The sequence below is a fragment of the Nycticebus coucang genome, chromosome 9 (genome assembly GCF_027406575.1).
Source record: "Nycticebus coucang isolate mNycCou1 chromosome 9, mNycCou1.pri, whole genome shotgun sequence".
NCBI classification, from domain to species: Eukaryota; Metazoa; Chordata; class Mammalia; order Primates; family Lorisidae; genus Nycticebus; species Nycticebus coucang.
The window spans coordinates 42,758,883-42,786,229 of NC_069788.1; the positions used below are offsets into that span (position 1 = coordinate 42,758,883).

At 43.9% G+C, this 27,347-nt stretch overlaps 1 protein-coding gene and 1 pseudogene across 1 annotated transcript; one reads left to right on the top strand and one right to left on the bottom strand.

Moving 5' to 3' along the window:
- Positions 1 to 352: 352 nt before the first annotated feature.
- Positions 353 to 27,148, top strand: PPIL1 (peptidylprolyl isomerase like 1). Its single transcript, XM_053602502.1, has 4 exons — positions 353 to 1,147; positions 5,233 to 5,387; positions 25,344 to 25,412; positions 25,934 to 27,148. Exons 1-4 carry the CDS (start codon positions 1,092 to 1,094, stop codon positions 26,152 to 26,154), a joined length of 501 nt encoding a protein of 166 aa, XP_053458477.1. The 5' UTR covers positions 353 to 1,091; the 3' UTR covers positions 26,155 to 27,148.
- Positions 7,157 to 7,946, bottom strand: LOC128594009 (peptidyl-prolyl cis-trans isomerase A-like; annotated as a pseudogene).
- Positions 27,149 to 27,347: the final 199 nt, after the last annotated feature.

The window sequence follows — 27,347 nt, forward strand, 5'->3', positions numbered from 1 at the left end:
ATCTTCACAATACAATAAGGACATTAGGGTTAAAGGTGGTTAAGAGCACAAGCTCACAGGTGAGGTACTTTGAGCAAGCTATTTTATTTCTGTAAGGCTTAGTTTCCACAAAGTAAAATGGGAATGGTAGTATTTACTTTATGGGGCTTTGATGATTAAGTATAAAAACAGACAAAGACCTTAGTATGATACCGAGCACACAGTAAGCTTTCATTTAGCTATCATTAAGTGGTGTGCACAGCATTTACAGTATGTTTATTTACTTCACTTCACTCTCGTCCTCCCTCCAAACTGTTCGCAGCTCTTCTACTTTGCCTCTCCTCCTAGCGTCCCGAGCAAACCTTTCTAACACTTTGCTGCAACCAGCCATCATTAAGCCTTGCTCTTTCTCCAATCCCTCTGATCTGCATTCTCCAGTCTCTCCCTTTCCTTATCTACCATTTTCTTTCTTGTCTTTCCCTGTCTTCTCTCCTTAGACTCCTTACCTTTCCAGTTTGGAGGCTCAAATTTGCTGTATGGTTACGGAAAAAACAAGTATTTAAGTGCTGAGTCTGTTTTCACATCTGAAAAATGGGAACAATGCTATCTGCAGGATTGCTTTGTGGAATGAATGAGATACAGCGCAAGCGCTATGCAAGTCTCTTAGCGTGTTCAGTATCGCGAAGCTCTACTCCCTTTCATTCCCTTCCTCCCCTTCCGGTTCCAGTCCAACGGTGGGCTTAGAAATTCCTCCAATTGAACGGTAGGAAATAACTCCAATCAGAGTGCAGCCTTGCTAGCTGTTTCCGCCTTCCGTGTCTAAACGAACCAATCAGACCGTTCCGAGAGTGGCGCGGTAGCACCGTTTTGGAGACCACCTTGGATGGAGCTTGCCACTTTTCTACCTCCTTGCGCCCAGCCTTTCCATGCCTCGCGCCCCAAATTCGTAGCCGTGGAAGAGGGAACCGTCCTCTTCCTTGTCCCAGCCCCTCAAACTCGTGCACCAAAAGGGTTGAACAGTAGATGCCGGAAGTGTGCGGAGCACCTGCGTGTCCCCAGCAAATTGACGCCGGAAGTAGCAATTGCTAGAGAAACGGTCCGCTGGTTTCATTATGGCGGCAATCCCCCCAGACTCCTGGCAGCCTCCCAACGTTTACTTGGAGACCAGGTGAGGGGGTCGGGACTGGGCTGGTGGAGGCGACTAGGATCCTGGGCTTCTTCGCAGGGCTTGGTTTCTGGAGCGCTCCTCCGAGGGGCCGGCCTCCACGTGGAGGACCGTGGAGCGGAGCTGTGAGGGGACCATCACCGCCAGTTCAAGCTCCGCACGGACTTGCGCTGAGACTTCAGCGACAGCTGCCTAAATGTCCTCCTCCCTCCATTGCGCCAGCCGCATACACCGTGCATTCATTCAACAAGCGTGTAAGGAGTCTACAAGCCAGACACATTAGGGTCTGAATTCTCAGGATACAGAGATGGATAAAACACAGCCCTGCATTTAGGAGCTTACAGTATAGTGAAGGAGACAGATATGTGTATATTTGTGTTAAGTAGTACAGTTATTTAAACAAATCACTATGAAAATACAGGAAGAAGCACATTTTCCCCACTATCAAAGAATATGATAACCAACCTGTTAGTACCATGCCTCAGAGGTAGGTCATCCCATTCAGTTTAATCCTCCCAGGTACTTGAATCATGAGGGTATTATTTCACCTCCTCTCCCTCCAGTAGTAGCAGGGGAAACGCCAAATTATACATTTATGTAGTTGGTAAGGGGGAGAACCTTGTTTGGAGCCTAATCTACCTGCCCCACATGCTTGGTTATTTAGCCCCATTTATTCCATTACTTCTTTGGAAGAACCTCAAAATGAATTTTCTAAAGTTGAACAGGTATTGTGCTCAAAAACTTAAATAACTAGGCCAGGCAAGGTGGCTCACACCTATAATCCTGACACTTTGGAAGGCCAAGGCGGGTGGATACTTTGAGCTTACAAGTTTGAGACCAACCTGAGCAAAAGTGAGACAACCCAACACACATACACCCCACTAATATAAAAAACTATGAGTAGGGCACCAGCCGCATACACCGAAGGTGGTCAGTTTGAGCCTGGCCTGGGCCTGCTAAACAATGACAACTGCAACCAAAAAATAAAAAAATAGCCAGGCATTGTGGCATGCGCCTCTAGTCCCAGCTACTTGGGAGGCTGAGGCAAGAGAATCGCTTAAGCCCAAGAGTTTGAGGTTGCTGTGAGCTGTGACGCCACGGCACTCTACCAAGGGTGGTAAGGTGAGACTCTGTCTCTATAAAAAAAAAAGAAAAAAACAGAGGCAAGAGGATTATTTGAGCCCAAGAGTTGGAGGTTGCTATGAGCCATGACGCCATGACACTTTACCTAGGGCATACAGCTTGAGACTTGATGTCTCAAAAAAAAAAAAAAAAAAACTTAAATAACTTTTTGCAGCTATGCCAGTATAAAGTTAAAACTTCTTAGTCTAGCATTCAGGGTGATTTTTTTCATTCAGTTCTTGCCTACCTGCATTTCTCCATCAGTAGCCATGGGCCTTCCAAAGTCTCCCTGCCTATTTTTCCGTTCTTGTCCATGATGAATTTAACCAACCAGAGCACAGAGTTCTCTCCGTCCCCCTTACTGTTCTTGCTCTCTGACCATCGTCTTCTCCACCTTTTTTATGACAAAACTCTGCTTCTTCAGGCCCAAACATGTCATTTCTGAATTCCCCTGTTGTTTTTTTGAGATAAAGTCTCACTTTGTCACCCTGGGTAGAGTGCTGTGGCATCATAACTCACAGCAACCTCAAACTATTAGGGTCAAGCGATCATCCTGCCTCAGCCTCCCGAGTAGCTGGGACTATGGACACCTGTCACAATGCCTGGCTAGTTTTTCTATTTTTAATAGAGACAAGGTCTGGCTCTTGCCCAGGCTGTTCTCAAGCAATCTACCCACCTCAGCCTCCCAGAGTCCTAGGATTACAGGACAATCGTGTGACCCATTGTGCCTGGCCCAATATTTTTTTAAATTTAAATTCAAGTAATGTAGAGATATGGAGAAAAGAAACGAAAGCCACCCCCTCCCTGAAAAGACTACCAATAGCTTGTTAGTTGACCATGCAGATCTTTTTCTATGTATATATAAACATCTTTCTCTCTTATGTCTGATTTTTTAGCAAAAATGGAATCATCATATCACTGCATAAAACTGTTAGAAAGCTGTATTCTAATACATTCCACATATATTCATAGAATACCTACACTGTGCAAAGCACTGTGTTAGGCACAGGATATCCAGGCTATGCAGGGTTGACTCACTTCTCACATTCTTGGAGTTTTCAGTCTAGACGAGTCATGGAGTGGAGGGGGATGTCTTTTTTTTTTTTTTGGCCGGGGCTGGGTTTGAACCCACCACCTCCAGCATATGGGACCGGCGCCCCACTCCTTGAGCCACAGGCACCATGGGGGATGTCTCTTTATCCTTTAGCAGTACTGGGTAGGAAAAATCACTCATCATTTTGGGGTAGGTTCAAAGATTTTGGAGTAGTCAGGTTTTGCTTTTGTTGTACTCCCTCCCAAACACACACAAACTACCTTTTTGTTTTCATTAAAATATTTTTTGAGTAGGTAATATATTTTCATGGATCAAAAATACCAAAGTTTTAAAAAATTCATTTAACATCTTTCTGTCTCTACCTACCCATTCTCTACCCCTACCCAGAAACTTCTGCATGTATAAATAGAAACTCCCAATATTTTTATGTCCTTTTTTTTTGTAGAGACAGAGTTTCACTTTTATGGCCCTCAGTAGAGTGCCATGGCATCACACAGCTCACAGCAACCTCCAACTCCTGGGCTTAAGCGATTCTCTTGCCTCAGCCTCCCGAGCAGCTGGGACTACAGGTGCCGGTCACAACGCCCAGCTATTTTTTGGTTGCAGTTCAGCCGGGGCCGGGTTTGAACCCGCTACCCTCGGTATATGGGGCCGGCGCCTTACTGACTGAGCCACAGGCGCCGCCCTTTATGTCCTTTTTTTAAATTTGAAAATTAAATGTAAGGATTTTCTTCTTATTTGGGAGTTGGTTATATTGGTTTCAGGTGATCAGTGACTTCATTTTATATATAAGGTATTAGAATTTTGAGTTGTTGCTGGGTTTGTGTCTCATGCCTATAATCCTAGCATTCCAGGAGGCCCAGGTGGGTGAATTGCCTGAGTTCAGGAGTTCCGAGACCAGCCTGAGCAAGAGTGAGACCCCCATCTCTACTAAAAATAGAAAAAAATCTAGCTAGGTATTATGACAGGCACCTGTAGTCCCAGTTACTCTAGAGCCTGAGGCAAGAGGATTGCTCAAACCCAATATTTTGAGGTTGCTGTGAGCTGTGACTCAATGGCACTCTACCCAGCAGGGTATAGAATGAGACTGTCTCAAAAGAATTGTAAGTTGTCTGTGGTTGTTACTTAAAAGAAGTACCGGGCGGCGCCTGTGGCTCAGTCTGTAGGGCGCCGGCCCCATATGCCGAGGGTGGCGGGTTCAAACCCAGCCCCGGCCAAACTGCAACCAAAAAATAGCTGGGCGTTGTGGCGGGTGCCTGTAGTCCCAGCTACTCGGGAGGCTGAGGCAAGAGAATCGCTTAAGCCCAGGAGTTGGAGGTTGCTGTGAGCTGTGTGATGCCACGGCACTCTACCGAGGGCCATAAAGTGAGACTCTGTCTCTACAAAAAAAAAAAAGCTAAAAAAAAAAAAAGAAGTACCAGAAGAGTCCCTACATGTTTTACTCATATAATCTGTATTTATGCTACTTCCATTGTGTTGTTTTTCTTTTCTTCTATTTTGTTTTTGTGGAGACAGAGTCTCACTTTATCACCCTTGGTAGAGTGCCTTGGCATCACACAGCTCATAGCAACCTCAAACTCCTGGAATTAGGTAATTCTCTTACCTCTGCCTCCTGAGTAGCTGGGACTAAAGGCACCCACCGCAACGCCCAGCTATTTTTTTGTTGTTGTTGAAGTTTGGCCGGGGCTAGGTTTGAACCTGCCACCCTTGGTATATGGGGCCAGCGCCCTACCCACTGAGCCACAGGCGCTGCCCAACTGTGTTGTTTTTCTTTGCTAAGCTTGACATCCAGTGGTTATCACAATTTCATTACTTACAAGCTTGAAAATAAGAATCCTGGAGCAATCCCATGAAATTCCTATTTGCTGTGGGCTTGTTCTTGACTGAAGCTGTGTTGTCCTCTTCCCTGTAGCATGGGAATCATTGTGCTGGAGCTATACTGGAAGCATGCTCCAAAAACCTGTAAAAACTTCGCTGAGTTGGCTCGTCGAGGTTACTACAATGGCACCAAATTCCACAGAATCATCAAAGACTTCATGATCCAAGGAGGTGACCCAACAGGGACAGGTACAGTTAAACCAACATCAGTTTCTAGAGTCTTACTGTATCATAACTGGGTGATAAGTCAGCCAGAGCTCTTTTTTCCCACTTACTAGGGACTGAATTGGTTGATTCTGGTGATACCTCTGGCCTTCCCCAAAAAACACATGCCTGGAATTGACCAGAAACCAACTTTGACTCCTGGGCTTGGTAGAGTTTCTCATAACTTCCATGTATTGCTAAGAGCTGAATGATAGTGATACATAGAATAGTCTGGTCAGTGAGAAGTAAAGAAGAACATCATTCACAATGTTTGGAGTAGAATAAAATATTAGGTACTTCATTGATTCATTTAACATTTTGAGGATCTGCTTTATATCTGATATATTTCTAAGCTCTAAGGATAGAGCTATAAGCAAAGACAGAATTTGTGTTATTAGAAAACCAGGTAAAAGGTGTTGGGATGCAATTTAAGTAGAAAGGGAAGTCCTCTCTTCATATTGGAGAAGAGATATGTGTGAAATAAGAGAACAAACATTATGGCTGGGCTCATTTGCTCATGCCTATTATCCCAGCACTTGGGAGGCCTATGGATTGCCTGAGCTCATGAGTTCAAGACCAGCCTTAGCAAGAGCAAGACCTCGTCTCTAAAAAATAGCTGGGTGTTGTGGTGGGCATCTGTAGGCCCAGCTACTTGGGAGGCTGAGGCAAGAGAATCGCTTGAGCCCAAGTGTTTGAGGTTGCTGTGAGCTAAGGTGCCACAGCACTTTACTGAGGGCAACAAAATGAGACTCTGTCTCCAAAAAAAGAAAGAAAAGAAAAAAATCACTCTAACTGCAGTTTGGAGACCAGATGTATGGGTTAGGATGAGAGCCAGAGACAGGTTAGGAGTCTGCTGTAGTTGTCTAGTCCAGACACGTGTTTGGACTAGACTGCTAATAGAGAGCCTGGTAAGAAGTGACTAGATTTATGTTATGTCTTGATAGAAATAGAGCTGATAGGAGTTGTTAACAGATCGGATATATATATAGAGAGAAAGAAATGGTCACGGATGACTTCAAAGTTTTTTTTTTTTTTTTTTTTTTTGAGATAGTCTCACTATGTCGCCCTTGGTAGAGTGCTGTGGCGTCACAGCTCACAGAAACCTCAAACTCTTGGGCTCAAGCAATTCTCTTGCTCAGACTCCCAAGTAGCTGGGACTACAAGCACCCGCTACAATGCCTGCCTATTTTTTTGTTGTAGTTGTCATTGTTGTTTGGCAGGCCCAGGCAGAGTTCAAACCTGCCAGCTCTGGTATATGTGGCTGGCGCCCTAGCCTCTGAGCTATAGGTGCCGAGCCGACTTCAAAGTTTTTGACCTGCATCTACTAAAATGAGGAAGGCTGAGGGAGGAGCAGGTTTGGAGGGGGAAGATCAAGAATTTGGTCACAGGCATGTTTTGTTGGAAATACAGTTGTGTCTCGGTATCCATGGGGGATTGGTTTCAGGACTCTACATGAATACCAAATGAAAGGATGCTCAAGTCCCGTGTATGAAATGGTGTCGTCATATTTGCACATAACCTATGCACATCCTCCCCTATACTTTAAATTATCTCTAGATTACTTACACCAAATACGGTGTAAATGCTGTGTAAATAGTTGTTATACTTTACTGTTAGGGAACAGAATAAAAGATCTGTACATAATCATTACATACACTTTTCCCCCCAAATATTTTCTTTTATGAGACAGAGTCTCATTCTTTTGCCAGGGCTAGAATGCCATGACCTCAGCCTAAGCTCACAGCAACCTCAAACTCCTGGATCCAACCAATCCTCCTGCCTCGAGCCTCCTGAGGAGCTGAGACTACAGGCACCAGCAACAACACCTAGCTAATATTTCTTTTATTATTTAGATTTTATTTTATAATCATAAACTTAACTCTGCAATCCAGCTAGACATGGAGAGGAATAAGGAAAATATGCAACCCAAAGAACTGCAGTGAGAGCAGAGATCACAGGATATTGCGAGCAAATGGGGTAGAGGGGGGCTCTCCTGAGCTACAGAAGGAATGGTTTGGTGGTTGAAACATTAAGTCAAATTTATTACCGCTGTCCACAGTCAGTAATGGTGATCTTCTTGCTGGTCTTGCCATTCTTGGACCCAAAGCGCTCCTTGGCTTCCATAACATTCCTGCCTTCTTTCACCTTGCCGAAGACCACATGCTTGCCATCCAACCACTCAGGCATGGTAGTGCAGATGAAAAACTGGAAACTATTTGTGTTGGGTCCAACATTTGCCATGGACAAGCTGCCAGGACCTGTATGCTTCAGGATAAAGTTCTCATCTTCAAATTTCTCCCCATAGATAGATAGACTTGCCACCAGTGCCATTATGGCGTGTGAAGTCACCACCCTGGCGCATAAACCCTAGAATAATTCTATGAAAGCAGGAACCCTTCTAACCAAATCCTTTTTCTCCAGTGCTCAGAGCATGAAAGTTTTCTGCTGTCTTTGGAACTTTGCAAACAGCTCGAAGGAGACGCGGCCCAAGGGCTCGCTGTCAGTGGTCATATTGAAGAACATGCTGGGGTTGACCATGGCTGATACCAGATGACTATAGGAAGTGGCAACATCTGCAAAGCCTTTCTTTTTTTTTTTTTTGTTTTGTTTTGTTTTGTTTTGTTTGAGACAGTCTTACTTTGTCACCCTTGATAGAGTGCTGTGGCGTCAATAGCTCACAGCAACCTCAAACTCCTGGGCTTAAGTGATTCTCTTGCCTCAGCCTCCCAAGTAGCTGAGGATGCCTAGCTATTTTTTTTAGAGATGAGGTCTCACTGTGGCTCAGGCTGGTCTCAAACCTGTGAGCTCAGGCACCCACCTCAGTCTCCCAAGTGCTGGGATTACAGGTATGAGCCACTGCGCCCAGCCTAATTTTTCTATTTTTTTTTTTTTTTTTTTTTTGTAGAGACAGAGTCTCACTGTACCACCCTTGGGTAGAGTGCCGTGGCGTCACACGGCTCACAGCAACCTCTAACTCTTGGGCTTACGTGATTCTCTTGCCTCAGCCTCCTGAGCAGCTGGGACTACAAGCGCCTGCCACAACACCCGGCTATTTTTTTGTTGCAGTTTGGCCAGGGCTGGGTTCGAACCCGCCACCTTCGGCATATTGGGCTGGCGCCCTACTCACTGAGCCACAGGCGCCACCCTAATTTCTCTATTTTTAATAGAGACGGGGTCTCACTCTTCCTCAGGCTGGTTTAGAACTCCTGAGCTCAAAGCAGTCCTCCCATCTTGGCCTCCCAGAGTGCTGGGAGTATAGGCATGAGCTACTGTGCCTGGCTGTTCCCCAAAAATACATATTTTTTTACTTTTTGAGACAGTCTCACTTTGTCACCCTGGGTAAGAGTGCCCTGTAGTCGTAGCTCACAACAGCCTCAAACTCTTGGGCTCAAGTGATTCTCTTGCCTCAGCCTCCCTAGTAGCTGGGACTATAGGCGCCCACCACAATGCCTGGCTATTGTTTAGGGATAGGGTCTTGCTCTTGCTCAGGCTAGTCTCAAACTTGTGAGCTTAAGCAATCCACCCGTTTTAGGCCTCCCAGAGTGCTAGGATTACAGGCATGGAGCCACCATGCCCACCCCCAACCCCCACCAAATATTTTCAGTCAAGGTGGGTAAAATCTCTGAATTCAAAGCTCACATTGCAGGAGGCTGATTGTTCTTAAAGATCTTCAAGTAGATATATTAAATAAGTAGTTGTAAGAAGAATGTGGAGTTCAAGGAAAGGTCTGGTATGGAGATATGATTTGGGAGTTATTGGCATTCAGATGGGATTTACTAGTGAAACTGGTGGAGAATTATTCATTTCAAGGGCCCTTGCTTTTTCAGTCTGCTTTTTCTCTAATTCCTGCTCTTTTGCCTTTAAACAAGTGTTGTTCTCTCAGTGGTAGTCTTTTCTATGTCTTATTCTTCTTTGTCATTCTCAATTGTCGTGTTACTTGTTCTTTATGACCAGAAGTCTCAATTTTTTTTTGAGACAGAGCCTGAAAGTATTGCCCTGGGTAGAGTGCCGTGGCATCACAGCTCACAGCAACCTCCAACTCTTGGGCCTAAGCGATTATCTTGCCTCAGCCTCCCAAGTAGCTGGGACTACAGGTGCCCGCCACAACACCCGGCTATTTTTTGGTTGTAGTTGTCATTGTTGTTTGGCAGGCCTGGGCTGGATTCGAACCCACCAGCTCTGGTGCATGTGGCTGGCGCCTTAGCCGCTTGAGCCACAGGCGCCACCTCTCAATTTTTTTTAATGTGTATCAGCATATTTCAAAATACTGAATATATAGGAAAGAGGAAAAAAGGGAAAAATCTTTTTATAAGCATAGCTCCTAAAGATTTCTTTTTTTTTTTTTTTTGTAGAGACAGAGTCTCACTGTACCGCCCTCGGGTAGAGTGCCGTGGCGTCACACGGCTCACAGCAACCTCTTAACTCTTGGGCTTGGCTTACGCGATTCTCTTGCCTCAGCCTCCCGAGCAGCTGGGACTACAGGCGCCCGCCACAACGCCCGGCTATTTTTTGGTTACAGTTTGGCCGGGGCTGGGTTTGAACCCGCCACCCTCGGCATATGGGGCTGGCGCCCTACTCACTGAGCCACAGGCGCCGCCCAGCTCCTAAAGATTTCTAACCATAGTTAACTCTTCTGCTGTTATTTCACTTCTCAGAAATTAAATTTAACTTTTGGTGGCCATCACTTTAGACATCTTTTTTTGTTTTATTAGACAAAATTTTTGTGGGGGCAAGTGTGGTGGCCTGTAATCCTACAGGAAGGCTGAGGCTTGAAAGATTGCTTGAGGCCAGGAGTTTGAGACCAATTTGAACAAGACTCCATCTCTACAAAAAATAGAAAAATTAACTGGGCATGCATGGCAGCACGTGCCTGTAGTCTCAGCTACCTGGGAGAATGAGGCAGGGGAATTGCTTGAGCCCAGGAGTTTGAGGTTGTAGTGAGCTATGATGACTCCAGTGCACTCTAGCGTGGGTGACAGAGAGGAGCTTCGGGCGATCTTCCCACCTGCCTTGCCTCCCTTGAGCCACCACCTCTGGCCTGGGTATCTTTCTTTTCTGACATCTGGTTAAAAGGATTGATGGATAGGTAACTGGATAACTCACTAACTGGAAATAATTTTAAAAGAATAGGATATATTATGCACATTATTGTTTTTAAAACAAAAGGTATTATATTTATTTTTGTATATATTGAACAGAAAAATTCATTTCCTGCTGTGAAAGATGAAGTAATTAATACTTAAATTTCTACTATTCTTATCCTTTCCCTTCTATTCCCCTTCCTTAACTTTTTTTCTTTTTTGGCTCAAGAGTCAACTTGATTCTTGACCCTCCCCTTCTCCTTGAGCCACAGGCGCCGCCCCTCCCTTTAATTATTATTATAGTTTTATTATTTCTGTTCTGCACCCATAATTCCTTCAGCTATAATGAGGATTCTGTATTTCAGTGGATTTAGTGTTTACCACTCAGGTTTTATCTTTGCAAATGTTAAAGGGCATGATTTCCTGTCCAGTCTTTTTTTATTACAAAGGCTAGAGAGTGTTATATTTTTGAACATGTTTATGGCTGTGAATTTCTGCTTCTTGCCTTCATACTTGAAAAAGAGATTGCACATTAACATGTTTAGTGTCTTCAATATGTGGTGCATTGGGCCACATTGGGACTCTGTTAGAGTCCCCACCAGGAAGAAGGCTCACCGGATATGGCCCCTGCTTCTTGGACCTCTCAGCCTCCTTAACTGTTAGAAATAAATATTTCTGAATATTTTCTGTCATACTTATTGGATTTTCTAATTTTGGAAATTAGTTATTCTTTGTTTCTTCACCTTTGCCTTCCATATTTATCATATTTCTTTTGATTGTGTGAGGTGATTTTTTTTTCCTGCATTCACTGAAGCAATCTGAGACCTTTATGCCTTATTCAATTTTCAGTTCTATTCTTTACCACTGTAGTTTGTTAACTCTTCATTGGTGTCATTTGGAGACCCAATTTGTTTCCTTAGCTCTGCGGTCTTTTCACCTAATCTGTGAGTTATTATCTTGTCTTCGAACTTTCATTTTATTAGATTCTGGTTTCTATTGAGTCTTTTACACCCTGAGATAGCCATGGAGATGCTATTTCTCAGGTTATATTTTTCTCTCAGACCGAGTTCCTGGGGTATTTTTCTTTCCTTCCCTACTTTCCTTCTGTCCTTCCATTTGTTGTGGAATGTTTGCCTAGTTTCTTGCCACTTTCTTCATCTTATCCATGTTTAATGTTAGCACCTATGTTGTACCCACCTTTTATTTGCTTGGCTACAGTATAAGGAGATTATCCTTGTTCTCCCCATTTAAGTAGGACTAGTTGTCTTTCCTACTCCAAATGTTAGGTGGTTTTCTATTTTATTTGAGCCTGTAGAGGTGTGGGAAAGAACTGGAGCTCGGCTTATCCTGACTGAGCCCCATGTGGGAAGGCTAGCTTCTGTTCTATCTTCCCAGACTCCATTAAAGCCCTATTCCAGGGCCCCCTTCTTTAGCAAGTGGTGTCCCTCTGTCCCTCCCTCAGGATCTTTCTGGGTAGTTCCCCACTTATGGCTCAGTGCCCTGAAGGCGGCCAGCTGATACATCATAGTATGACTATTTGTTGCCCCCAAATCCTCAGGTCAAAATCTGATCTGCAATGTGGGAGGTGGGGCCTAGTGGGAGGTGTTTGGGTCATGGGGGCAGATTCTTCATAAATGGCACCAAGCCCTCTGGGAGGTAGTTCTGTCTAGATTCACAGGAAGCTTGTTGTTTAGAAGAGCTTGGCACCTCCTCCTTTCCCTCCAGCGCCTTCCTCTCTCCAGTGACATCTGTTCCCCATTGTCTTCCCCCAGGAGCAAAAGTTTCCTGAGGCCCTCAGAAGCAGATGCTGGCACCATGCCTCTTGTTCTACTTTCAGAACTGTGAGCTAAATAAATCTCTTATTTTAATAAATTATCCAATCTTAGGTATTCCTTTGTAGCAATTCAAAACAGATTAAGACAACACCCCTGGTTGCCTGCCTGTCACTCTTAAGCCTCTGTGGTATATGTGGCCTTCTGCCCTAAAGGGCTTTTCCTTAACTTTTTCGGGGATGCTCACTCATTCCTCTTGTTGGCTGCTCAAAATTGGAGGATAACTGCGAGAATTCTCAACTTGCTATTCTTCCTGATTACTACAGGAAATGCAGGCAGAAGAATCTTCTATTTTTTTCTTTGGCTGACTCTTTTTAGCAGTTTTAGAATGTTTGTTTCCCTTATTTAGTTAATGCTGGTGAATTTTTGGCATTTTTAATTTTAATTTTTATTATGAAACCAAAAATACATAAATTTTAATTTTTTGTTTTTATTTTATTTTATTTTTGCAGTTTTTGGCCAGGGCTGGGCTTGAACCCGCTCAAACCCTACTCCTTTGAGCCACAGGCACCGCCCTTTATTTTATTTTTTGGGACAAGAGTCTCACTTTGTCGCCCTTGGTAGAGTGCTGTAGCGTCACAGCTCACTGCAACCTCAAACTTGGGCTCAAGCAATTCTCTTGCCTCAGCCTCCTGAGTAGCTGAGACTATAGGTTCTTATCACAATGCCTAGCTAGTTTTTTTTCTGTTTTTAGTGGAGACAGGCTCTCGCTCTTGGCTTAGGATAGTCTTGAACTCATGAGCACAAGCAATCCAACTACCTTGGCCTCCTAGAGTGCTAGGATTACAGTTGTGAGCCACGACACCCAGTCAATTTTAATTTTTTGTATTCACTTGACTGGGTATTGGGAGAGGCAAAGTCTAATCCTGCTTAATTCCACTTTCTGTATCTGAAAAGTGTTGTGTTGATATTTCAATGTACTTATTTTCTTTCTTCTTCTCTCCTGTTATGTTGATATGAGATAAATTTTAATTCATAATACCAGTGGCTGAGTCCATGATTGGTGTACAAGAATTGGAAGTGACTCTGGTATGAGTTGCTTATGCCAGACCTTCTCTGTATTTTGGTAGTTGGCTCATCGTCCTTCATAATGTTACGTTTCCATCTTGTAATTTTTTTTTTTTTTTTTTTGAGAGAGAGAGTCTTGCTCTGTTGCCCCAGGCAGAATGCAGTGACATCTACATAAGTTCACATCAAACCAACCTAATAGGCGAAATGAATATTGTGTGGGTGATGGGCACATAAATAGCCCTGACTTAAGCATTATAAAAGCTATCCATGTAACAAAAACATTTGTACCCCCTTCGTATTTTAAAATTTTTTAAAAAGATTTTAAAATAACTGCATCCAGTCAGAAATATAATAAATGATTGAGCAACCCGCTGGCAAGTCTGTGGTAGCAGGCAGGCCCTCCTGGGTAACTTTCATTTCATTTGTGTTGGTTAGTTAGGTAACACATTTTTTTTTTTTTTTTTTTTGAGACAGAGTCTCACTGTGTTGTCCTGGGTAGAGTTCTGTGGTGTCAGAGCTCACAGCAACCTCAAACTCTTGGGCTTAAGCGATTCTCTTGCCTCAGCCTCCCAAATAGCTGGGACTACAGGCGCCTGCCACAACACTCGGCTATTTTTTTGTTCTAGTTGTCATTGTTGTTTGGCAGGTCTGGGCTGGGTTCTAACCCGCCAGCCTCGGTGTATGTGGCTGGCACCCTACTCACTGAACTACAGGTGTCACCAGGTAACACATGTTTTGTTAGAGGTATCAGATGGGCAGTGTGGAACATCATGGATTCTCAGCAAGTTAATGTACCATTTCCATTCTCAGTCCTCTCTCAGCCTGACTATTTTGGAAACATTGTTTCAATGTTTTTTGTCCTATAAATCTTTGTCAAATGTTTTCTCAATTCAAATACCCTTTGACTTCCTGCCTTATTTCATTTTAAACCATTTTTCTTCCTTCAGATTTCCCATATGATAATAACTAAGCTGTCTCCTTCCGTGGCCCTCTGAATGCCTTTTATCTGTTTCACTAACCTCTTCCCCTCCTCCCCATAAGACGAGATACCCTGTTAAATTCTTTTATTTCTTCTTGCTCTTCACTTGGCCTCACAGTGCTCTCCAGTTCCTGTGATTGCTATGGTTAATTATATGCTGATTATCTTGTGTGTCACCCTCACTCTGATTTCATCTCTCTTCTTGGTAGCCCCAGGAACACCTGAAATTTGACTGTGTTGAACAGCACACTGTTAATTTTATTCATTTGATGAGTATTTGCTGAGAGTCTACTGGGTATCCTATGTGATTCTAAGCCCTGTGAGGAGTACGTAAGCATTAAAAGCCAAGGCATTTTTTTTTTCCTTGCAGCTCCTGGCCTTGCCAGGAAACAAGCTATTCATTATAAAATGAACACTAGAAAGTAATAATATAAATATGCAAATGATATGGATTATGTATATTATGTACATTGGAATAATTGATAATAAGGGAAAAAGTACAGTGGAATGGCATTAGAATGGGAAGGAGGCATATTATTAGAAGCTTCAAAGAAACGTAGAATGTTAACTCTTGGGAGATAGAGGGAAGGGCATTCTGGATTTAGGAAGAAGAGTTAGCTCAGAGCAGAGGCAGGAGTGACAGAGCATGTGGAGATGTGGAGGAGAAGCCACAACCCCGGGTGCCATGTCTCACACATTGGACTCTGTGACATAACTCAGCCACCTCTTCATGCCCAGGACAGGTACATAAAATGTCATTCAAGAAAGACCCCTTTAAAGTTCACAAACCTTGAAACTGCATGTTTAGGGGACAGTAAAGGAGAAGTTTGGATCAGAATGTACAGTTTGAGGCTAGTTCTGACTTTCAGACAGAGGAGTTCAGATTTGATCCAGCATGAATTGGGGACCATTTGGGACTCTTGAATTTGGTATAAAAAATATATGTGGAAAAATTGTATCCAGTTATGGAATTTGGCAGTGTAGTGTAGGGTGGAAAGGCAGGATGTGGGACCCATGGGCTTGGGTTTGACGCCCGGCTTTACATGAACACCTATTAAATGTAGACAAGTTATATAACCTTGCTAAGCCTTCTTACCTGGCCATAAGGAGTATATTTATACGTACCCCTTAGGGGGGTTGTTAGTAGTAAATGACTTGGTATATGCAAAATTGTTAACATAGGCTTGACCAAAAAATAGCTCAGCAAAGTATAGTTATTTATTATTTATTTTGGTTAATTTTTTTTTTTTTTTTTTGCAGTTTTTGGCTGGGGCTGGGTTTGAACCTGCCACCTCCGGTATATGGGGCTGGTGCCCTACTCCTTTGAGGCACAGGTGCCACCCAGAGATAAGTACTTTTTTTTTTTTTTTTTTGAGACAGAGCCTCAAGCTGTCGCCCTTGGTAGAGTGCTATAGCATCACAGCTCACAGCAACCTCCAACTCCTGGGCTCAAGCAATTCTCCTGCCTTCACCTCCCAAGTAGCTGAGACTACAGGCGCCCGCCACAATGCCCAGTTATTTTTTGGTTACAGCCATCATTGTTGTTTCGTGGGCCCAGGCTGGATTCGAACCCCCCAGCTCAGGTGTATGTGGCTGGTGCCTTCCTTAGCCGCTTGAGCCACAGGCACCAAGCCTTTTTTTTTTCTTCTTTTATTTGTAGCTAGCACTACAGGCGCCTGTCACAACACCTGGCTATTTTTTTGTTGCAGTTTGGCCAGGGCTAGGTTCAAACTCACCACCCTTGGTATATGGGGCCGGTGCCCTACCCACTGAGCCATAGGCGCCACCCATTAATTCATTTTTTAAAAGTATTTTATTCCGGGCAGCGCCTATGGCTCAAGGAGTAGGGTGCTGGTCCCATATGCCGGAGGTGGTGGGTTCAAACCTAGCCCTGGCCAAAAACCACAAAAAAAAAAAAAAAGTATTTTATTCCTGTAGGCCAGGTATTATTCTGAGAGCTGGGGATACAACAGTGAATAAGAAAGCCCTTGCAGCGCTTTCATTCTGTTGCGGGAGAAAGAATGAACAAACAAGTACGTAGTATGCTGTCAGGTCATGACAAACGATACTATCGGGGTGGAACAGGGTTTCTCAACCTTGGCACTATTGGCATTTTGGGTTGGATAATACCTCGTCGAGGAGGCTGTGCTGTGCATTTCATTATGTCTAACAGCATGCCCTGCTCTTAACCTACTCAGTGCCAATAGACCCCTTCAATAGTAACAACCAAAGTTGTCTCCAGACATTACTCACTGTCCCTAGGAGTCAAGATCAACCCCAGTTAAGAACCACTAGGCTAGAGGGTGAGGGAGAAGCTTTTGGGGATAGTATGATGAGGGACAGCCTCTCTGACGAGGTGGCATTTGAGCAGAGCTCAGAATGAAATGAAGTAGTTTGTGTGTGTCTGTGTGTTAAGCCGGCCCAGTCTGGGTTTGAACTAGCCACCCCCAGTGCACAGGGTCAGTTCTCTAACCACAGAGCTACAGGTGCCCAGCCAATAAAATGAAGTAGTGAGCCATGAGATATATTGTTATGGGCAAGGACACTGCAAAGACAACAGCACTCAGAGGCCTTACAACAGAGGGTTCTTGGCAAGAAACAGCAAGAACACAGGGGCCGGTGTGGCTGGAGTGAGTGAGGGAGGGAGAGTGTCAGGAGATGACTGCAGAGTAGCAGAGCACCTGACCACAGAGAGGACTAGGGATTTTGTTCTAAGAGTGATGCGATATTGATGGAAGATTTAAAGCAGGGGAGTGCTGGACTGGGCATGGTGGCTCATGCCTGTAATCCCTGCAGTTTGGGAGGCTGAAGTAAGAGGAGGACTTGAGGCCAAGAGTTCAAGACTAAAACAATTTTTTTTAATTAACTGGACATGGTGGTACACTCTTTTAGTCCTAGCTACTAGGAAAACTAAGGCAGGAGCACTTGAGCCCAGGAATTCGAGGTTCCAGTGACTATGATTGTACCAGTACACTCCAGACTGAGCAACAAAGCAGACCTCATCTCTAAAAAAATTTTTAAAACTCAGGGTGGCGCCTGTGGCTCAAAGGAGTAAGGCGCCAGCCCCATATGCTGGAGGTGGTGGGTTCAAACCCAGCCCTGGCCAAAAACTGCAAAAAAAAAATTAAAAAATCTAAGTAAAGCAGGGAAATGCATCATCAGACTTGTTTTAGAAGGATTCCTTTGGCTGCCATGTGCAGGGTAGATGATAGAAAAAGAGGAAAAATAGATGGCTGGAAACAAGGAAACCAATGGGAAGTTTCTGTTGTCAAAGCTAGAGATTGTTGCAGTCTGGACAAGCATGGTAGCAGCTGTTAGTTCTAGTGGCCTGGGACCAGACATCAAGACAGATGTTTGAGAGTTTTATTGGGCTAACATTTGTGAAAGGGAAAGAGGAAGGGGAAGTCTTCACATAGTGCAGGCCTAACATCTGTGAAAGAAGAGGGGACTGGCAGAGGAAAAGGAAGAGCAGCCAGTGAGGAGGGAAGACCACCAGGGGAATGTAGAGTTGAGGAAACCAAGTGAAGACAGTGTCTCAAGAAGGGTGACATCAGAGGTTACATGCTGCATGTGGGAGGATTGATCATTGGATTTAGCCACCTGGCGGTCACTGGCAACCTTGACTAGAGCAGTTTCTAAGGAATGAAGAGTTTTTTTTTTTTTGAGACAGAGTCTCAAGCTATGACTCTGGATAGAGTGCTGTGGCATCACAGCTCACAGCAAACTCTTGGGCTTAAGTGATTCTCTTCCCTTAGCCCCCCAAGTAGCTGGAACTATAGGTGCCTGCCACAACACCCGGCTATTTTGTTGTTGTTGTTGTTGTTGTTGCAGTTGTCATTGTTTTTTAGCTGGCCCGGGCAGGGTTCGAACCCGCCAGCCTCAGGTGTATGTGGCCGGGGCCCTACCCACTGAGCTATGGGTGCCACCGGAAGAGTCTTTAAGAGAGAATAGAAGGAGAAGCAGAGACACCAGGTATTGATAGCTTTTTTGAGTAATTTTTCTGGGGATAAAGAAAAAAGGGATATAGAGAAATAGAATATGAGTTTATCTTGTTTTGTGCTTTTTTTCAATTTTTAATTATTTATTTTGAGACAGAGTCTCAAGCTGTTGCCTTGGGTAGAGTGCTGTGGCATCATAGCTCACAGCAACCTCTAACTTGGGCTCAAGCGATCCTCTTGCCTCAGTTTTTCTATTTTTAGTAGAGATGGGGTCTCACCTTTGCTCAGGCTGGTCTTGAGCAGGTGGACTCAAGCAGCCCACCCATCTCAGCCTCCCAGAGTGCTAGGATTACAGACATGAGCCACCAAGCCCGGCCTAAACTATTATTTTTTATTGGGCAGCCCCCCAAACCAGAATAGGTTCAGAGAGATTCCTTTGTCTTATTTTTTATTTTTTTTTTTTTTTTTTTGTAGAGACAGAGTCTCACTTTATGGCCCTCGGTAGAGTGCCGTGGCCTCACACAGCTCACAGCAACCTCCAACTCCTGGGCTTAAGCGATTCTCTTGCCTCAGCCTCCCAAGCAGCTGGGACTACAGGCGCCCGCCACAACGCCCGGCTATTTTTTGGTTGCAGTTTGGCTGGGGCCGGGTTTGAACCCGCCACCCTCAGTATATGGGGCCGGCACCCTACGGACTGAGCCACCGCCGCCCTCCTTTGTCTTATTTTTTAAGATAGGAAATATTAATAACATGTTTAAATGCTGTTAGGAATGATCCATTAGAAAGAGAAAAATTCATAAAAGGAGAAGAGGAAATTGTAGTTGCAAATTCTTTAAAGGTGAAGGAGATTACATCTGTGCTGGTGGGACAGTTTATTCATACACTTCCTCATTACTGATGGAGGAAGGAAGGGAGAGGGGTACAGGTGGAGGAAGGGAAGTGGATTTGGTGGTGAGAACATGTGAAAGTTCTGAGTACTTCCTCCTTCTCAGTGAAATAAGAAATAAGATTATCCTCAAAGAGCAAGGAGCAGAGAGGTTATGGCAGCAGATGTTGGAGAACAGAGGAACTGGAATAAACCCAAGCAGACTGCCTCCCAGGGTGGCACTCTGAATCGTGACCTACAGCTGCCTCTCAGGGAAAATGCTTAGGTTACCTCAGTCAGGGGAGCTCCTCACCACTGATCCTACCATGTGTTTACATCATGTTACACACGACATATATTGCCCTGTTTAATTCTCATAGCAAGCCAATAAGATGGAGGTACTACTGCTACTATTCCCATTTTGCAGAAAGGGAGTCTGAGGCTTAGAAAGGTTAAATATCTTGCATAAAGTGAAGCAGATAGTAAATGGTGGATAAGTGAGAAGTGGAATCCAGATCTCTCTGACCCCAAAGGCAAATGAGGAAGAGGAGTCTCCATCTTAAGAACTAGGAGCCTCTTGGAGAACTGTGGCATTGTTTCATGTGGTGGTTATGGTATCTGACATTTTCCCCAGTGATCAACAGCAGCTCCAGTATGGTCAGTTCCCCTTCCTAATCTGTTATTAACAAAGTGATTGTCATCAGTTGGCAGTGCTTTTGGCTACAAGTAACAGAAAAATCAGTTGCAATGGCTGTTTGTTTTTGGCACAAAGAGACTCTGGAAGTAAACAGTTGTCATGGATTCAGCTTCCTAGCAGTTGTTAGGGACCCAAGCTTGCTCTGTCTTTCCACTTCATCATTCTTATGTGTTGCCCTTTGATCTCAAACTTGTTAGTCTTACGGCTGCTGCTGCTCTTGACATCACCCTGCTTTCAAAGAAGGAGGATAGGGGAGAGGCTGTGGATAAAAGACAATTTTTTTTCATCAGAAAATCTGAATCTTGCTCAGAAGCTCTCAACTCAGCAGGCTTCTGTCTATATCAGTAAATCAGAAGTGGGTCATCTGGCCACTTCTGACTACAAAGAACTGGTCAGTACCTATCTTTCTTGTCTCTGAGGTTGAGGTAGGCTGTGGAGCAGGAGGTTGGGAATATTCAAGGACAGCCCACCCACAGTATCCATTAGAGGCTTTCTTGCCAGAAGAGAGGCCTTGATTGGTCACTTCCCCTGTGGTAAGTGTCCCATGCAGCAGAGCTTTTCCGTAGGCTTCCTTATGGGTCACTGCTCACTTATGGCTGCTTGGGGGATACGAGTCCATGGTCCCATCAGCTGTCGCATGAGAGGGGTGGGCACAAAAGGCACCAAGCATGGTAACTTTTCTCTAAGACCACTCTGTGTCTAATGTTATGGTTCATCTTGGGAGGTTCTCACAGTCACTAAGCAGGGGGAAAAAGACACATCAGAGTTGTCTTGGGGATAAGAAAAGGGTTTTTGTTGTAAGAAATAGGCATTTCAGTGGGTGCCTGTAGTCCCAGCTACTCGGGAGGCTGAGGCAAGAGAATCGCTTAAGCCCCCTCAGGAGTTGGAGGTTGCTGTGAGCTGTGTGAGGCCACGGCACTCTATGGAGGGCCATAAAGTGAGACTCTGTCTCTACAAAAAAAAAAAAAAAATAGGCATTTCAACTGCAAAAACTCCTATGCATCACATTATAAAGGTGAAAAAAGTTGACCAGGAGAAGATATTAGCAAAGAATTAGTGTCCATAATGTGCAGTTGACCCTTGAACGACATGGGTTTCAACTGCATGGGTCCACTTACAGACTTTTTCCCAACCTATTGTGGGTTGAAAATACAATTTTATTCCTGGGACACAACAAAACACTAACTTTTTGTACATGTGAGTTCTACAAGGCTGACCAACTGCAGGTATTTAGTACGTGCAGATTTTGGTATATGTTGGGGGGAGAGATTCTTAGAACCAATCCTCCACACATAGGACTGTATCTATAAATTTTAAAATGTCAAGCCACCCACTAGAAAAGTGGCCATTCGTGGAAGAAGAAAGCCAAATAGACAGTAAATGTGAATTTATGCAGGTTAAAACACTACAAAAGATTTCACACTTCCCTCAGACTGACAACTGTTAGAAAGCTGACAGAAGGACCTAGAGCAGTAAGAGTGACAGCATGTGGGTAGGGGTCCACAGAGGTTCATCCTTTCTGATAAGATGTTTAGAAAAACCTAGTAATGATGTAATACTCGTAGACTGTGACCCCGTGTATCCCCCCGAGATATGGTTCCCTGAGACGGTATAAAAATGATTATTACCACATGGTTGATAACAGCAAAACCATTGGAGAGATCTTCAATCTCCATCAGCCGAAGAAAAGTTAAGGCAGTGTTACAATCATACAGTAGAGCGAATACTGCACAGAACAAAATGGATGAACCATACAAATCGTGGTGAACAGAAAGCCAATTGCAGAAGTATCTACGGAGTATAATACCATTTATAGACGCTTATAACCTACAAAACAGCAGTACATGTTTTTAGGGATACAGATATATGTAGTATAAAAGAAAATGCATGGAAATGGCAAACTTCTGGTTAGAATAGTGGTTACCTGGAGGGAAAATGTGCTTCTTTGGAGTAGTTGTTAGCTCTTGGAAGAAAGAGGATGGAAAGGGATGCAGTGGGGGTGTGCACAGGGTCTCAACTGGATTCGTAGTGCTTTGTTTCTTGGGATGGGTCATAGTTTGTTATATTTTTATATTTCTGAAATACGTATGTTGAACAAATGTTTAAAAGAGAGGACAGAAGAGGAAAAGAACCTTGAAGTACAGAGCTTAGAAGACATGTCTGTGCCATCTCCACTGTGTCTGTACTAGACCAGGCACAGAGCCTGCAGAGCTTCCAAATTACTAGCTTTCTAACTGATCATTGACATCTGTGTAGCATGCCAGAGAACTCCTTAATCACTCCCTGTCCCCTTACCCTCTGCCTATTCCACACGCCCAGAGGAATGTTTGGATTGGAATTATTTGTCTTTCTGACATTTTGCTGCAAACACTAGAGAAGTTAAATTGGGTTATAAAAAGATTACATATTATGAATGCTATATGGTGCGATAGAGGCCCTGACTAGTTGTAGTAAAGAGGCCTCCATGCTCTCTTCTCCAGTCTTCTGATTGCTTAAAATCCCTGTTTCATCTAAGACTCGCTTGCCTATCCCTTAATTCTCTTCTTTTTGTAGAATGTGGTAGTTTTCCTTTTCTAGAGGGCAGAGGCCTGGAGGTTCTGTTCTGACAGCCCTCAGCTTGCAGGAACCACACTTTCAAGGCTCAGCCCAGGGATAGATAGTGCATTCCTGACTGAATCTTCAGCTTGCTCACTCAAGCTGGGCACACAGAGCTTGGTCTCTGGCCCCACTGCTCCCTCTCTCTCCCTCATCTTCAGCTCTGGAGCTACAGAAACCCTAAACGGGAACCTTGACTCTGGTGGTCCAAAGGGCAGAGCAAAGGGAGGGACCAAGTTGAAGGGAACATACTGGTTACACAATTGCTGTTTGTAAGTATACTGATAGGTTGGAGCTTTTGGAATTAATTTTAATATAGTTTGGTATAGTTCAGTATTTTTCCAGAAGTATAAGTAGCTTGGGCCAGGTGGGAGGTTTCCCCTAGTCTGTCAAGATTCACTACCATTCCTCTTCTGAGAATAGTGTTTTCTTCTGTAACTGAGGGCTGAAACAGACTCCCTGTGGTGGAGCAGCTTAAAAGGTAAAGCAAAGGATTTTTGCCATGGAAACACCTTAGCCATGCCCAGGGGCCTGGGGTTGGGAGTGGACATGGTGCTTTAATATGCTACTTTTATAGCAGGCTATAAAAGGAGATGAGCTCCCTATATCTAGGCTGTTCTCTGGCAGCCAGGCAAGCAGAGTACGCTGATAAATCCAGAGTTCACTTTGTTCCAGGCTGTTTTGTCATGTCTGATCATGTTGAAACCAATGACTTATGGTTGACTACATAAATGAATATTGGTTGGGACAGTAGCTGCCTGTTGTGATATGTTTTCCTGTGGGAAATCATATTTAATTTATAGTCTTTTGCTCTAAAAACAAAACCAACTTGAGCTTTGGGTGTCTGGCATAGCGCCATGCTCTTGTGGACATAATGTAAATAGCATTTTGTGGCAATGTTGCTAACAAATATTTCCCAATTCCATGTTTCTTCATTTTTCTCCTTATAATATGCCACCTTGCCTCTCAGTGGACTCTGCCTACTGTATATTCCTGTAATATTATTTCCATTACGTGGATTAAGAATGGCAAATAGTTCTCAACTCTTAGTCTGATCCATAAGTAATGGCCACCTTGAGTTTCGGGTTGGTAAGGATTTGGAGGTAAATTTAAGCTTAGCAGAGAAGAATGCTGATTGATTAGCAATGTTTGTAATGGGCATAGGAGTAGGGTTTGGAGTACTCCTATCTAAAATAGTCATAAAGGTCTGGGCATGATGGCTTAGACTGATAACCCTAGCACTTTGGGAGTCCAAGGCAGGAGGATCACTTGAGGCCAAGAGTTTGAGACTAGCCTGGGCAACATAGTGAGACCCTTTCTCCATAAAAAAAAATACTCATAAAAATGTTAGAAAACAAGAAACTTTTTTCTCAGTATAGCAAAGAAATTTTATTTAAGAACAAAGAGAAAGTTTAGAGCACTTTCAAAAAGAGTTGGAAGTGGGTCCCTCTCATGATGATGGAGAAGAGGTAGGAAGAGACCAAATCAATAAACTTTTTTTTTTTCTTAAGACAGAGGGCCAATGCACTTTGTTGCCCCAGGCTAGAGTGCTGTGGCATCACAGCTCATAGCAACCTCAAACTCTTCGGCTCAAGCCATTCTCTTGCCTCAGCCTCCCGAGTAGCTGGGACTACAGGTGCCCTCCACAATGCCCGGCTATTTTTTTGTTTAGCAGGCCCAGGCTGGGTTCGAACCCACCAGCCTTGGAGCATGTGGCGACAGAGGGGCAACTCCCTCTGTTTCCCCAGGCTAGAATGCTATGGCATCACAGTTCACAGGAACTCCTGGGCTTAAGTGATCCTCTTATCTCAGCCACCTGAGTTTTTCTTAAGAAAAAAAAAAAAGTTTACTGATTTGGTCTCTTCCTACCTCTTCTCCATCATCGTGACTACAGATGCCCACTACAACATCTGGCTAGTTGGCTAGTTTTTCTTTTTTTTTTTTTTATTGTTGGGGATTCATTGAGGGTACAATAAGCCAGGTTACACTGATTGCATTAGTTAGGTAAAGTCCCTCTTGCAATCATGTTAATCATTCTTTTTTGTTTGTTTGTTTTTGCAGTTTTTGGCCGGGGCTGGGTTTGAACCCACCACCTCCAGCATATGGGGCTGGCGCCCTACCCCTTTGAGCCATAGGTGCCGCCCCTAATTGGCTAGTTTTTCTATGTTTTGAAGTAGAGATGAGGGTCTCACTCTTGCTTAGGTTGGTTTTTTTTTGTTTGTTTGTTTGTTTTTTGGAGACAGAGCCTCAAGCTGTTGCCCTGAGTAGAGTGCTGTGGCATCACGGCTCACAGCAACCTCCAACTCAATTGGAGGGCTCAAGCGAGTCTCCTGTCTCCGCCTCCCAAGTAGCTGGGACTACAGGTGCCTGCCACAATGCCTGGCTATTTTTTGGTTGCAGCCATCGTTGTTTGGCCGGCCCGGGCTGGATTAGAACCCTCCAGCTCAGGTGTATGTGGCTGGCGCCTTAGCCGGTTGAGCCACAGGCGCCGAGCCTTAGGTTGGTTTTGAACTCCTGAGCTCAGGCAATCCCGCCTCAGCCTTCCAGAGTGCTAGGATTGCAGGCATGAGCCACTGTGCCTGGCCTTAAATAAACTTCTTAACATATCAGATTATGAATGGTGGTTATCTGTAGATGGTTAGATTACTGGAGTCGTTTTTCATAATGTTCCCTGTTTTCTACATTTTTGACAATGAACATGTATTATTTTAATACACAGGAAAAAATACTCTGTTATTTTGGGGAGAAAAAAAAAGTCTTACCTAAATGAAACTGGTGATTTGAATGTGCTGTGTTAGTACTTGACTCTGTAGTTGCAGTATATCTAGCAGGGGACTTTTCCTTTACTGAACTCTGAAAAATATTTTAACATTGGGCCATCATTCTTGCTGTGAGGTAGAATGTGGGACTGGCTGGTTCATTTTTCATCTTCCATTCTGGCAGGTCGAGGTGGTGCATCTATATATGGCAAACAATTTGAAGATGAACTTCATCCAGACTTGAAATTCACAGGTAAGTGTATAATCTGGCTGGACTGGGTAAGAAGGAGTGGATTTTAAAAGCTCACTCTTTTGGCCAGGAGTCAAGGTGAATGCCAAACACCATGGCATGGTGCCAGGTAGCTGCCCAGCCGTGGCGCCACAAAAGAGCCCTGGCTGATTAGAGGCAGCGGCGCCTCTCACAGAGTTCTGAGTGATTCAGAGTGCTGATCTGAGTATTCTAGACTCTTAACTCCTTGTTGAATATCAAAAGTGTCCTCAAAGAAACTGGAGATCTTACTGGAGTTTTGAGGGCAGTCAGGACAGGGTTGAGCAGTTAGTGGGGGTCATCAGGGGAGTAGGTAAGGACAAGGAAGATTAGGCCATTAGGGTAGTGCAATGATGACCCGAGGGGCAGGTTGGTTGGGAATGGGTGGTTGGTGACAACAAAGTCCTGGCATCAATTCATCCCTAGGATGGGGTAGCAGCTCTACATTGAACTGGGTGGATAGGGTGGTTATTCATACTCTTTCCTTTCTTCCTTTTTTCCACCAGGAGCTGGAATTCTTGCAATGGCCAATGCAGGGCCAGACACCAACGGCAGCCAGTTCTTTGTGACCCTAGCCCCGACCCAATGGCTTGATGGCAAACACACTATTTTTGGCCGAGTGTGCCAGGGTATAGGAATGGTGAATCGAATGGGAATGGTAGAAACAAACTCCCAGGACCGCCCTGTGGACGATGTGAAGATCATTAAGGCATACCCTTCTGGATAGACTTGCTGCCTTCTTGGGCACATCCAGGCCTTCTGCAATGGCCCCAGCGAACCAGTTTCCAGATGACCTAGAATGACATACAACGTTAAACTTCATTTTTGGCCTTGCAAAAGAAAGCTAAGGAAGCCTGGGGTCATGGGTAAATTAGAGATAGAAGTATATTTTAATAGAATACTTCTTTTCTCTTTTCCCAGCACTTAGGTTGACAGAACATTTGCAGAAATGTCCATATTTGTTTATCTGCAAATTACTGTGGACTGCAGGATGCATTACTGTTGACTGCATTATGACCCATAATGTACCTCCTGTGTCTGCCCTGATATACCTGGAACAAAATGAAGCAGACTCTCATTTCATAGTGCCTAAACAAACTTCTTCCTGAGGAGATTTATATTCCGGCTTACACTGCAGTCTTTGATGGCTGACAGCTACAGAATTCAAAACCAGATAGCGTCTGTCAGCCCTTTTAACCCTGTGCACACCCTATTTCAGTCTCCTACTTTTGTTCTTCTAGGGAATGTATGCATATCTATATATATTTTCCTACTCAAAACCAGAACATCAACATTGCTGTTTTTGACACTTAGACATCCCACGCAAAGCCACATTGAATTTTTGCCAAATGAAAAACCCATCCAACAGTCAGTCTCCAAGAAGGTGTCAAGTGGGGAATGATAATGTGTAATAATCAAGAAATGAATTTATTAAAGGAAAGCAGAAGCACTGACCATCTTCTTCCCAGGGAGGAGTAGAAATACATAGTGAGTGCAAGGACAGACTATGGACTCTCCATACAAAGCAGAACCCTCAAAGGAGAAGCACCATGTAAATTTTTTTGGCCTTAGACTTTAGAGAAGTCAGATAAGAATTTTTTATACATTTCTTCTTCTATAATTTTTTTTTAATTTGGGGAGAGAAGTAGGGATAAAAGGAAGGAAGTTAATATCTATGTAATACATAGACACTTGAAAAATAAAAATGCCATTGATGGTTGAAACCACTGGTGTGGTCTGATTTGAATTATTGTATGCGGTTCTAACAATTATTTTAATCTCAACCATCTCAAGTAGTATTGCAGAGATCATATATTTAAAGTTTCACATCATTTTAGGTTTGTGGACTTTTCCCCATTCAAGAGCAGTTCTGACTTAAAAAAGAACCAGAGAAGGAAGTGATGTCGACTGGTATTTCTG

Bases quoted from the DNA above. Each gene is read 5' to 3' on its own strand.
- PPIL1 (XM_053602502.1), top strand. From the start codon at position 1,092: ATGGCGGCAATCCCCCCAGACTCCTGGCAGCCTCCCAACGTTTACTTG. The intron at 1,148-5,232 runs GTGAGGGGGTCG...TCTTCCCTGTAG, and splicing joins AACGTTTACTTGGAGACCAG to CATGGGAATCATTGTGCTGG. The intron at 25,413-25,933 runs GTAAGTGTATAA...TTTTTCCACCAG, and splicing joins TCCAGACTTGAAATTCACAG to GAGCTGGAATTCTTGCAATG.